General features: G+C 34.3%; 2 protein-coding genes and 1 long non-coding RNA gene across 3 annotated transcripts; 2 read left to right on the top strand and 1 right to left on the bottom strand.

Annotated features, from left to right (window-relative positions):
* The first annotated feature begins 1120 nt into the window (after positions 1-1120).
* On the top strand, positions 1121-3897 carry LOC105778284 (uncharacterized). The gene is made up of 2 exons (XR_001128636.2): positions 1121-1762; positions 3183-3897. It is a non-coding gene; the product is annotated as an uncharacterized LOC105778284 (long non-coding RNA).
* Positions 3898-5479: 1582 nt separating this feature from the next.
* LOC105778587 (uncharacterized) lies at positions 5480-6355 on the top strand. Its single transcript, XM_052622769.1, has 3 exons — positions 5480-5692; positions 5788-5921; positions 6014-6355. Exons 1-3 carry the CDS (start codon positions 5517-5519, stop codon positions 6085-6087), a joined length of 384 nt encoding a protein of 127 aa, XP_052478729.1. The 5' UTR covers positions 5480-5516; the 3' UTR covers positions 6088-6355.
* A 1230-nt stretch (positions 6356-7585) lies between these two features.
* Positions 7586-10297, bottom strand: LOC105777674 (uncharacterized). Its single transcript, XM_012601038.2, has 9 exons — positions 10069-10297; positions 9938-9986; positions 9726-9814; positions 9581-9637; positions 9429-9491; positions 9267-9332; positions 8597-8683; positions 8336-8429; positions 7586-8230 (listed from the first exon to the last, which is right to left on the bottom strand). Exons 1-9 carry the CDS (start codon positions 10171-10173, stop codon positions 7740-7742), a joined length of 1101 nt encoding a protein of 366 aa, XP_012456492.1. The 5' UTR covers positions 10174-10297; the 3' UTR covers positions 7586-7739.
* Between the last annotated feature and the right edge of the window lie 2964 nt (positions 10298-13261).

Raw genomic sequence — 13261 nt, forward strand, 5'->3', positions numbered from 1 at the left:
CCTTATCAAGTTAGGTCATTTTGGCCACTTTTAAGTGCTTGTATATAATATTCTTTTTGGTATGTTTGTGGTGGCCTGTAAATGATCATACGTGATGTTATTTGGTGTATAAAAGAACTAATTTCTGTACTTAAAATGTGGCTATGTTGCTTTGATTTGACCAATGATGTTTTGATATAAATGTGGTGCCTTTGAATGACATATTGGTTAGATGAAATAGGATGTTTGAAATTGTATGTTTATAAGTGTTTGAATGATGCTTAGGTCAATTAAATGTGTGCACAAATGGAATGGATGGTTAGGTGTGTTTTAGCTTTGAAATGACATGTTTTTGGGGTCAAATATGGATCACACGACCTGGGACATAGGCTATCACACGGCCGTGTGTCATTTGTAAATTCCTAGTGCATTAAGTTAGTGTGTTACACGGCCTAGCACACGGCCTGCGACACGGCCGTGTGTTGCAAGTCAGAGAGTTACACGGTCTGACACACGGCCTGCGATACGACCATGTGACTCAACTCAGTGAGTTGCACGGGTGGAGACACGGGCTGGGACACAGCCGTGTGTCCCTTTGTTCGATTGTTACACGGCTATGTGACCCCTGTTTTCAAAATTTTCAACTTTTTCCCAAATTTTTTGTTTTGTTTCAAATTAGTCTCGAATTGCTTCTAAGCTATTTTTAGGGCCTCAAAGGCTCGATTTAGGGACAAAATGCATATAGTTGATTGGTTTTTAATAAGATTAATTTATTTAATGTTATGATGTTAAATGTTTTCTAATTGTTCAGCAATGCTCTGTAACCCTAATCCAACGATGGAGACGGGTTAAGAGTGTTACAAATCCTGAATAAATTTAAGATAAAAAATCAAAATTCATACTAAAATTAATTTTTCACCTTCCTAGATAAAAATAAAATATATCAATCGACATAAAATATTTTAAAAAACATCTTGCAAATCTCTGTATATAAATCTGATATCACATAGATAAACAGATTTTTATAAAAATTTTGACGCATAAATTATAAAATTCTCATGGTCGAATTACTAAAGATATTAAAGTCATTGAAGGTCACAAATTTGATTTTTTTTCTCTTTCTTTTCTTTTCTGACGATAATAAGATTCATAAATTTTTGACGTAAACTAGTTGTGGTGCAAGTTCAATTCCTAATAAATACATGTAAAAAAAAGTTTATGTTTGTAATGTTTTTCCGAAATCTATATTTATCGACATAATTCATAACAAAATTATATTTATAAATATGGAAAGGGATAGTAGTAATGCAAAAACGACCGACTTGAATGAGACAAATCAGTTTGGGCACCCGGTGGCTCCATTGTGGATGTAGTCGGAATCCGGAGGTGCAGATCCTCTCGAACCCGAATCAGTGAAAAATCAGTTACTCTTCCGCACCCGAAATGAGCCAAAATTCACTGTAAGCAAAGCCAACCTAAAACTTCGCTACTTGCTTCGACTCTTTTCCTTCTTTCCTGCGTTTGATTCATTTAACCATACACTCCGATCGCAACTAAACTCTTCCAATTCAAATTCCACCAAAAATCAACACAATTCGAGCTTTTCCTGTCCTAAACTCATTAGCAGAGAGCCCAAAGAGTGATCGGAGTAGAAAGACATCCGGTTTTGCGACATGATAACTCGGTCTAAACTCGTAGAGCAACTCAGAGATTACCAGATCCGATCTCAAAACACCTACCCTGCTCTTATCTTTTTCTCTCCCAAACCCCATATCGCTTCCCGGTACGTTTTTCTTTGTATCTTCTTTTTCATTGTTGTTTATTTACTTTGTTTTAAGAAAAAAAAAGTATATTTTAACTTGTAAATTTTGCATTTTTTATTGTATGATTTTTACATGATTGCTTGTTTGATTGATTTGCAATCAGTATGATTGAATTTTTTTTCTTATTTTTGTCTTGATAAGAAGAATAATTTGATGAAAACTATTTGCTTTTTCTGTAATGTTCGAGAATAATTGAATTTTTAATATTAGGAATTTGGTATTGTTCCAACTTCCATGATCATTTTGCTGGTTAGTGGCTAATATTAAGTTGAAGAGATGATAAATTGGAGAGGATTAAGATGTTCTTCAAATGCATTGTTCTCGCTTTTAGCTTGAACCAGACTATTGAATCTTGTTCAAAGTATATGGTTTTATTTCAAGGTTGGTATTTGAAGCGGATGTACTGATCTGGTGGAAGTAAGATCATATTTTAGCCACCGCTGAAATTGTAATGGGTAAGTCGTAAAGTGACCAAAGAATGGCTTTTAAGTTAAATACCTTGATGTTTTTGGGAGAGATTTAACTTTGGGAATTTAGGGTTGTCCAGTTAGGTTGACTAAGAATTTCCTCAAACACTGAAATAAACTATCCAGAGTTACTGTTTTGTGAAGTAATAAGGTGATCAATGCATATATTTTCTTCAAGCTTTTAACTTTGTTAAAGAATCATTGGTTTGTCACTCTCCGTTGATGGATTCCATATTGAAGACTCAAAGAGTATTGGGTCATTTCTTGTTATCGTGTTTTTAGCTCCTGAATCAGAGTCGTAATAGTAAGGTCAATGATAGTTCAAGTGTTGGAGATGGAAGATTGTTATCTTTGTTAAGCATATTGGTTTTTTGGCTGGTAATAAGAGTTTGTATTCATTGATAGAGATATATCTTGATAAGGTTTAACCACTTCCACTGGGGAAAACCTGCTTACATTGTTGCTGCTCAAATAAATAAAGAATGAATATAGCGATTTGCTAATTCTAGATGTAGGGAAACAATTAGTTTGATGACTGTCGAAGCAAAGGTCCATAATTGAGATGGCTAAGACTGAGATTTCTGTTGAAACACAGATCTTTCTTGATGATATCTATAGTGTTTTTCAGTATTAGGCTACTGATCCATCTTTCAATGTGCCAAAACATACAATTCATTCTTAATCTTTCCCATTCTCAGGTTTCGTCATAGATATAAAAGCATTGTGGCCTGTACTCTGAGAAATATTTATTCTACTCGTCCCTATAAAAAATACTTGTTCATTTTATTCACAGAAAATTTCCTTATGTGAACGTTGTAACCTATTATGTCTCCTTTTAGCATTTCTCTGGCATGCTTTGGTTGTAAATTAAACTTCTACATGTTCTTGACGAGATTCTGTTCACTTCATGCAGGGCTGATGTAGCTGTGGCTACTTTTTGGGCCTTCGCATTTAGTGTGTTAGTCATACTATCCTACTTGTCCCTTTATTTTAGGCACTACTGGCTTTCATGTATCCCAATATGCCTTGGTATTTTCCTTCCCATACGCTTGAGAGGTTGTAGGCAGACTGTGGTCAAGAAGAGAGAGAGAAAGTTTCTATTACCCTTGTCCATGTGATCCGTTTTAAGCGCTGAAAGTAGTTTGATTCATCATTTGAGCTGCCCGTGGATGGCTTATTACCTGTTTTAACAAATGGGGCGATTTCAGACATTGACAAAATTGATCTTGGTCCGTAAGACTGTTGCCTACCTTCTTTTGAAGTAGATGGTACAACTTATTGTTCATTTTTCTTCACAAAACCATACTTGAAGCCCATGGTCATTTGCCATACACTTTGAACCTGTAACATTTGACAGTTCTGCATACAACAAAAAGAACAATATGCCTATAAAATGAAAGCAAGAGAGAGAGGGAACATTGAAGAAGAAAAGAAACCATTTTCAGATTGAATTGGCAAGGGAGGTTGAAAGAAAATTTGACATTCTTTTAAGTGGTTGTATGAAGCAATATGCTTCAGTTTTCTTGAGGGTTGACCTTGTTACCGAGTATTAATTAGTATAAATTCATAACCTTGTTGATTTTTCTTCTACTACACTCTCTTTTGAATACACTGTTTTAGTTTATGAACTTGTGGATTTCAGTCTTTTTTGCTTCACTGTTGAGATTGAAATATGAAAACTAGATGGAATATTAGAACCAATATTGCTCCACAAATTCAACGGAAAATGGATTAATGGCCCTCTTTTATCATCATGTGGCTGAGGCTCCAGACATGTCCTTTTTTCTGGCATTTTATTGTCGCAGATGATTCTCTTTCAATCGCACCAGACTTGTTTTTACTCCACTGGAGCTTCACAACATTGTTGGTATTTCTTTACCATTTATTAACTTAATATATAATATCTTATTATCAAAATTTTCAAGTTAAATGTTTTTTTTAATTATTTTGATTTAATTTTTTAATATAATAAATAAATTTACATATTTATATATTAATTAATCAAAATATTTAAATAAATATATAAATAATGTACCTATATTTTTGTAATTTTAACATTTTTAGTTATTTATTAAATTTTCAAATATGTTATAAGTTGCATTACATGTAAATATTATTCTAATATCTTTAATGGTTATTTTAATTTACTATATTTCATTTTGATACCACTGCAATGATTAAATCTAAACACATGTCTCACTATTGACTTTAATTTTATTGCTGTAATACCCTAAGTTTGTAGGAATTGATACTAAGGAATTGCTAGTATTAGAGAATAGAGACCATGCTTGACGGTAAAGCCTGAAAGGCACCCTCTAGTGCATTTACAATGACAGTGGCTTGTCTCTAATGAAGGAAGAATTCCTAGTATCAACTTTGATTTACAAGGTTAAAATATAATACAAAAGAAGCAAGGCAAAGGAGTTGCCGATCAATGAAAGTGAACACAGAGTCAAGCACTCAAGAACAAAGGTCATGCTTAAAGGCAAAGCCTAAAAAGGCACCAACCACCAATATCAACCCTCTAGTGCATTTACAATGACAGTGGCTTGTCTGTAATGAAGGAAGAATTCCTAGCATCAATTTTGATTTACAAGAGCAAAGGCCTCCATTAATGCTAACAAATGTAAGTCCAAACTTGTAGGGGTTAGGAGGCCCTCCCTCCTTGTCCTTCGCCATTTCCTCATTGTCACATTTTCCTTTCCACGGCAGTGAAGCTCCGTGTATGAGACCCAAGTTTTGTGAATGTTTTGTTTAATTTGGGCATTAAGTTCCATCCAGCTAAACCATATGTATTGGGCTTTCTTTTTCGAGCACCAATGAGTCACTTTAATTTCTTCTCATTTTACAATGGGCCTTGTCGTTTTCGTTTCCGTCAACAGACCGAAACTCACCTTTCCTTTACCCTTAATTTTTTATTTCGTTTATCATAATCCTTTTTCCCTTTAATTAATGTCCGAGATTGCCTACTTCATCCATCAGGCTTGGTTCACACCGTTCCTTGTCGAAATATTAGAGGCCAAAGTGTCGGCAACCAGCGGTTTCTGTAAAACCCATATATTTCATTGGCCCTCCTCGAGTGCCATCTGGGTCATGGACATTCATCAGAACCTACATTCCTACACTCCACACCTGTCCATTAACATTTTCCACGTGTCTTAACATAACAAGAAAGAAGGTTTCTAGTATTGTCTTTTTAAGTAAACAATGTTCAATAATTTCACAACCCGAAAGAAGGCAGGCGGAAATGAAAGCCATCCGATCGGTTCGAGCTCAGCCACCAGCAGTTTTCACTCCATCTCTGCGAGCTTCTTTAAGTCATCATAAAAGTTCAGTGATCAGCTTCAGGCCAATCATCACAAGTTGTTCCAAGCAACCGGAAAGCATGGAGCAGAAAGACGAAAAGCCTAAACAAAAACCTGGGTTAGATCATATTAATGACGATGTTGCTTCTCTTTTTCTTCCCATGTCTACTACTACTACTAGTGGTTTTGAAACTGTTCGTTTCATGTGTTAAGGGATGTGATGTCTGAGTCATTCGGAGAGGGATATGCTACGAGATCAGATGAAGAAGGGTTTGGAGGGATTTATGGAGAGAACGAGAGTATATCTGACATAAAAAAACACAAGGAGGTTCATGAAAGTCACCCAGGTAAGTAGTAGAGTAGAATGGCTGGGTAGTAGTAAGTAAAACTTGTTTTAATTGAACTGTATTTGATTTGTGGGTGGGTGCAATGCATGAAGCTTATGACAAGACGCAGGGGAGTGAAGTGAAGGAGAAGGAGAAAGCCAGGAATCAAACTCACGCTTCCTCTTAACTCATGGATGGAAAACCCAACTATGTTCACAAGTACCCTCCTCCATTTTGTTTCATGTGCGCCTTACCTGGCATTAGTTTATTATCTTCAGTTTTTTACTGCAGTTCTTATATGTAATGCTTATTACACAGCTTAGGCTGTTACCAAACTTTCTCCTAAACAAACATCTTTAGCTATATCCGTGAAGGCCCTAAAGCCTTCCTCCATCACCCGTCTATTGTTTTTTTTGCTCTTTTTACGTTATAAATTAATGGTTAAATTTCAGCTCTATCCTTCTAATTTCTATGTTTCGCTCAAATTTTAGGTTTTATTTTTATTTTTTAATTTTGGTATAATTTCACATACTAACTTCTAAATGAGCCCAGCTCGATTTGATCGAGTTGAATTTTTTTTCAAACTCAGACGTGGTTTTTCATTTTTTTTTAGGTTTCCAGAAAATGGTCCAATTTTAAATATTTAAATCAAAATATTAATATAAACTTTTTAATAATACTATTCTAATAGAAAATATATATTTCAATGATGATTTCGAATGGTTTTTTATTAAAAAATTAATTATTATTTTCACATTATTTTTATTGCTATGTTAGATGATTAATAAGTGATTTTTAAGTTTCAAAATCCATATCAAAGAATTTAATTGAAAATTTTAACTCATCTTATTTTTATTTTTAAATTTAATTTTTTAGTCTTTAATATTTGACATTATTTTATAACTCAAACTTTTAGTATAAACACTTCATTTTAATTAAAATGTTTATGTACATGTATTTAAATACGCAAGCTTTTACTTTTTTATTGAGATTATACAATAATGAGATCTTTATATTATTCTTACCTTTTAAATTTAATATATCTTCTATAATGGAATAGTTAACCTAGATATGTTATTATAATTAAAATGTTGACATGTATGTATTTTTATTTTTATTAATATTATATAATAATGATGAAATTTCTTTTTTTTGAGAACTAATTTTTGAGATAATTTAGTATTTTAATTTTTAATGCCTTTAATTACTCTAGATATTTTACTTTTAACTAAAATATTTAACGTTAACTTTTAAGAATAGTTAATATTATTAAAATTATTTATTAAATTTAAGATAATGGCAACTTCATTCATTTAATTACATGATTATTAAGTTATCAAGTATTTATTATCTTAAAATTTTAATAATATCACATCCACGACGAATTTAATAGAACTTTAAACGTATTAACATTTACATTTAAATGTAAAAAGTAAAACAAATTCTTCAAAATTAAATGAAAGAATAATGAAAAATATGAGAATCTAGAGTATATTTTGTCTCTTAAATATTTACTCTAATTTACGTGAAGCCCATAAAAGAATTAAAGGATATACTTGATCGAACTCAAATTACATATGTACGTTATTTTACACATTGAAAGAAGAAAAGGCTTTGATCTGCAATGAAACGATCATGCTTTGGTGAACAAAAAATGTTTACCAATCATTGAACGAACGATTAAATTTGGGAGTCAAGGAAGAGGATATCCCACTGGAAGTCTAATTTTCGGATATTAATACATCAATAGAGTACGATCCACATTTATCACTTCTATTACCGCTAGAAACAAAAATGCACTACATTTGGTGAACTAAGAAAAACAGTAGTTGGGATAATTCAACTTGCAGAAGGTGGTGGGGGAGGGGGTGGCATTGACATTTGGGGCATAGGAGGCCTTCCACCCATTTGCTGTTGCGGCCAACCATGTGGTGCTCCCATTCCCATTGGTGGCGGAGGCCTTGAAAGACCAGATACTGATTGTGGGGGTGGGGGTGGTGGCATGTTTGGCATAGGTGGTCTGTACTGCATTGGAGGAGGAGGCATGACTGGAGGTGGAATTTGTTGTCCAAGATGCTGTGGCTGACCCTGCCAAGGTGACTGTCCGGCAAGCTGCATTTGTGGGTAGGGAACATTTTGAGGGGGTGGAGGCCGTGCTACTGGCATAGAGCCAGGAGGAACAGTGCCATTTGGAAAAGGTCGTGGCGGCACCGGTGCTCCTATACCACCATTGGCCTGGGGACCAGAAGGAAGTGTTGGAGGTCCACTCGCAAACAAAGTATGGGGCCTGCTCTTCTGGGAACTTGGATTGCTTGCTGCCAAAACCCTCTCTGTGTTACAAGGAAAAAGTTTCAGTCTAAATACCAAACCAGTAATAGTAATAGAAATGGGACTACAAGGTAAGATCAGGTGTGGTGAAAAATGAAAAAATGAACCTGCTGGGGTGCCATGACGCTCCCCTTTGGTGTCTTTCTTATATGCGTAAGAAACTGTTATTTGACGGTTGCAGAGGTATTGGCCGTTCATTGCCTGTAATTGAAGAGAAAGTAAACATACTTCGCAAGATATATGAAACAAGTCAATCATGTAGACTCTGATCACATCACATATTCACATTCCATTGAAGCAGTGATAACAACAATAAAAAAATGCTATTCTGAGTAGCAAATAACATGCAAGTGGCATTGCAAACATACCTCAATAGCAGCATCAGATGCCTCAAATGAATCATAGCTGATGAATCCAAAACCGCGTGAATTTCCAGTCTCAGGATCTCTCATTATCTGATATCAGAAAGTGATCATCAGAACTCACTGACAAAAAGAGTGCATAATAACCCGGATGATGGGAAACATTGAAATATTTTAAATATCTAGTTAACTTCTTATTCACTTTCTGAATACACTATCAATGACTTCCAAGAGATAAGCAGAACGAGACTACGATTCAGTATTAGTTTTAGTGTCATTCAGTTCTCCGGAAAACAAAAAAAAAAAGAAAAAAAAGATATGCCAGTCCATCTAGTAGATTATACCATCACATGACCATGCAGATATATTCAGAACAAAAACACGCCACCCTACTCGGTCAATATCACAGGTCTGTTCAACTTCATCCCATCATTAATCATGAATAAAGTTATGATGGAAAACACTTTAGTTCAACCCACAAACTTCAAACTCTTTAACTGGTGCAATAGTTGATTAATTATATTTGAAGTCAAAAAGCAGCAGAGCATCAATAACTAAACAAGCAAATGAAGACATGTAGGCATGCAGTTCCACATATGGAGAAAGCTGAGCTAATTAATCTATGGTTTACCATGAAATAGAATGAAACAGTAAAAAGAAATCAGCAAGCAAGTACCTTGGGATTTGTAACAATGACTCCAAATGCACTAAAAGTATCGTACAAAAGTTTCTCTTCCACATCCTGCAAGTATAACCCAAGAATCATTAAGTTAAAACAGGAAATCTAGGACTTCATGTCATTGCATCTCTATGCTTCTAATAGTATACTAATACTTACAGGGTCAAGGTTCCCTATGAAAAGGTTTGCTCCAACATCTAAGCTCTTTTTATCTTGAGACGCCTGAAATCAATCAAAATAGAAAACCATAAGACTCAATGAAAATAACGTTACTAAAAAAAATGCAACATTGCTCCCGTCGAGTTCCATACCTTATTTACACGTATGGGCTTGCCATAAAGCTTAATCATGTTGAGTACCTTAATAGCCTATAAATCCACACAAATAAATCAAATTATTTCAAATAGTAAAAAAAAGAACCAAAAGGCTGAAAATTCATTAAGGACTAAGGCATACATAATCAGCATCTTCTTCGCTTCGGAATTCGACAAATCCATATCCTTGATGCAAGTTAGTCACTCTATCTTTCGGCACATAAACATTAACTGAAATGATAGAAAGAATCCCATGCGTTTTCAATCAATTCAAAAGAAATGTTCGAACTGAACTTAAACCTCAGAAGCTTTAACAGTAAAGCAAATTCAAAAACTTAAGATTATTAAAAGTACCAACAGGACCAGCTTGAACAAATAACTCCCATAATAACTCCTCAGATACCTGAAAAATGCAAGTAAAAGATTTCAAACAGTACAAGAAAAAGGCATGGGGTAAAAGAGAGAGAAAGAAAAATAATGAGAACCTGAGGATCGAGATTGCCGACATAAGCAGTGGCGTCTTGGTTCCTCTCGGCGGAGTGTTGACCAAGCAAGTTTGCTCCAACTCCTGGAGCGATTCGCGTTGTCATTTGCTTTGCTTTTCCCCCCTTTTTCTCTCCTGATTCTTCTTCCGCTAAAACCCTGATTAGACTGTTTTTTTCGAGTTTTCTGGAGATCTCTGACCTAAGGATTACAAGAGTGTCTCAAGTGAAGAAGGGCGGCGTTCGTCGATGGCCTAAATTGGCCCAGTTTTCATCAATGGGCTTCTCAATTTTCCAGGGTCGGCCTTGTGATTTTTAACACCTCCTATGAGGATTGAAATTTGAGGCCCAATTTGAATTTTTTATTATTTTCTGCTAATTAAATATAATACTGTTCATATATTCTTATTTTATTCGCATATAATTAAATATAAACTCAAAAAAAATTAGAAATATATATTATACAGATAATCTATTAAGATAAACCCTAACATAATTATGGGACAGTTATGTACTGAAAGAGGTTGTTATGGGAAAATAAGTGACTTGCAAGACAGAAGGTTAATTATGGGGTTTGTAACACTTTATGGCTAAGTAAAAAATAAGGAGGGTTTCTAAGGATGATTAAACAAGATGTAAGCTTAACATGAGTTTTTACCTCAATCTAAATTATATGAGAATGTTGAGTGTATCTCAATTGCTTAAGAGTACATGAAGGTATTTATGTTACGGGTCGTGGATCAAATTTTGTGATTATTGTGCACAAAATGTCTCATAAAGGTCAATTGACTAAATAGGGCTCATTTAACCTACTTGAATTGGCTTGATACGTGAAATACATGAAGAAGCCCATCTACCTGAAGCATTGGTAGCCAGTGAAATAATTTGGTAAAACTGGAGTTACTAAGGTAATTATTATAAACTCTAAATGATAAAATGTATAGAGTTTAGAACCCTTAGGGCTCTCATATTGTAGATAGACACTAATCTCAAATCGTTGATGTAATTCAATATGTATCGTTGGATCTGAGGGGAACTCAACTATAAATAATGGCCTTCCCTCTCATTTGTAATCATCCCGTTGTATCCTTATTCATAGTAATTGAATATTGTTGAGAACATTTACTCAAACACCTTGTAAGCGTTGATTTCTTATGGCTTTTTCTATTCTTTTGTTTCTTCTTTGTCATTGAGTTGCTTCCGTTTTATTTTTGGAGCAATAAAGAATTTCTATCGAGAATTCTCACTTTTTGAGAGCAAAGCTGACTTAGGTGAATTTGAACCTAAGAAATCGCCTAAGGTTACATGGATTGCGAGACTAAATTTCTAGCCCCATGACACCTACAACTTCTTATTGGTAATTGGTTGAAGCTAATGTCCTTATTTAGTAAAGGTTATATTGTCATTTTACACCTTGGCAACATTTGTCTCTTGGGCTGGTTCAAATTTTTGGGCTTTGGTGCTTTTTTTTTGTTGGGCTTACACTTTATGGTACAATTATCCCTCTTTATAATAGCCACCTACGATATTAGAATTTTAAACCTTAACTTCGAAATGAGTAGGTTGCAAGAAATGATTGTAAAGTTTCAAAACCCGCTTACTATAGACATGCTATAGAAGCAAAGCTAAAAGCTAACCTACAAGTGGTGTGGACTCTTAGTGGGGACCTAATGTCATAGGTTGATAAAGATACAATTCTACATCATGAGAGCACAATATTTGAAGCCCAACTTTGTGTTTGTCCTGTTGATTTTACAAAGACTCTTTTTTATCAATTATGGATGCCCAATAGGAAAGGTTCAATCGCTTACACCTAGCTATGTTTAATTTGCAAGCTGAAACATGGTTTCACGTTTTTTAGGATGCTATTGAAGCCACTACCTATGCTAAGCGACTTGACCTTTTACAGTTATTCTATTGGATCTGGTGCCCTAAGTGTAGTATTTTCGTCTATATATACTTGTAATTTTTTTCGAACAGATTGGTTAATAAAATTATTCATGAATTACATTAATACCCTTTGTTTATTGTCCTCATGTGGTTTTTGCATGTAAAGCAAAATTGAAGCAAATATTAGTTCATTGGTTGTCTAATATTTAACTAATATTAAGAGGTATTACATGGTCGGATCGTAATACGAAAAGACAACTTATATTAGTAGACGAACCTAAATATATCCTTATCCTAATAAGAAATGACCAAATTGATTGAAAGACTAATATGACGTCTATCAAGTCTAATTGATGAGTTTCCTTGTTTTAGGCATCGGGGCGGATGACTCTTAGAAGATAGAGGCATAGATGTGATTGACTAGACCAACAGTACATTGGACTAGACCCAAGAAGAATAGATTATGAATCCGTTTATGGATTTATTCACTTGTAACGTTCAAAGTGTGACATACCTTAATTTTAAGTGGATGATAGACTATATATGTGTGATTCGTATACTTTGATGTAAGTAAAAGCCTGAGTTCAAATAGATAAGGAACCAAAAGTTAGCGCGTTGGGTATACAACTTTTGCAATATGTAGCATCATTCACAATAGTAAAATTCATAATCCGAGATATGGGTAAATGATATCCTCTCATCGGCTTTATATGGTAGATGAAAAGTAAACATAACCATGGGTCGATCGTCTTTGTGATGAATGACTTGATTACTATTTGATAATAATCAACTTTTTATGAATGAAGGCGTAATGGTTATCATGAGATAAAATAGGATTATATTGGGAGAACGAATTTATCCCAAAGAGATTAAGGGTATCCTATGAGGGTAGCACACTTATGACAAGATCATTTGACGAGCACTGATCGAGTTGCCTTCGTAATGGTATGTCATTAAAGAGGACTCAGTCATGGTACCATAGTAGAATGACTTCGTGACTAAATGAGTTTATAATTAATAGGCGAAAAGTTGGAACTTAATTGTAAATCATTTGAGCTCTAATCACATATGTCCAATCGATCCCCCTGCTAGCTCGTCGAAACCAGAAATGAATTGCATGTTGAATCAAATTAACATAAATAGATAGAATTGGTAAAGTTAGAGAAATGGGAAACATTAAAAAATGAATGAGGTTTTCTCATTAAATGGAAATGACCTGGAAATGTAATTTATGATTTTTTGAATTATTATTTATGTAACACCCTATAATTGACCTAGACGTTATGGTCGAATCATAGATGTTACA

This window comes from Gossypium raimondii, chromosome 10 (assembly GCF_025698545.1).
Source record: "Gossypium raimondii isolate GPD5lz chromosome 10, ASM2569854v1, whole genome shotgun sequence".
NCBI lineage: Eukaryota > Viridiplantae > Streptophyta > Magnoliopsida > Malvales > Malvaceae > Gossypium > Gossypium raimondii.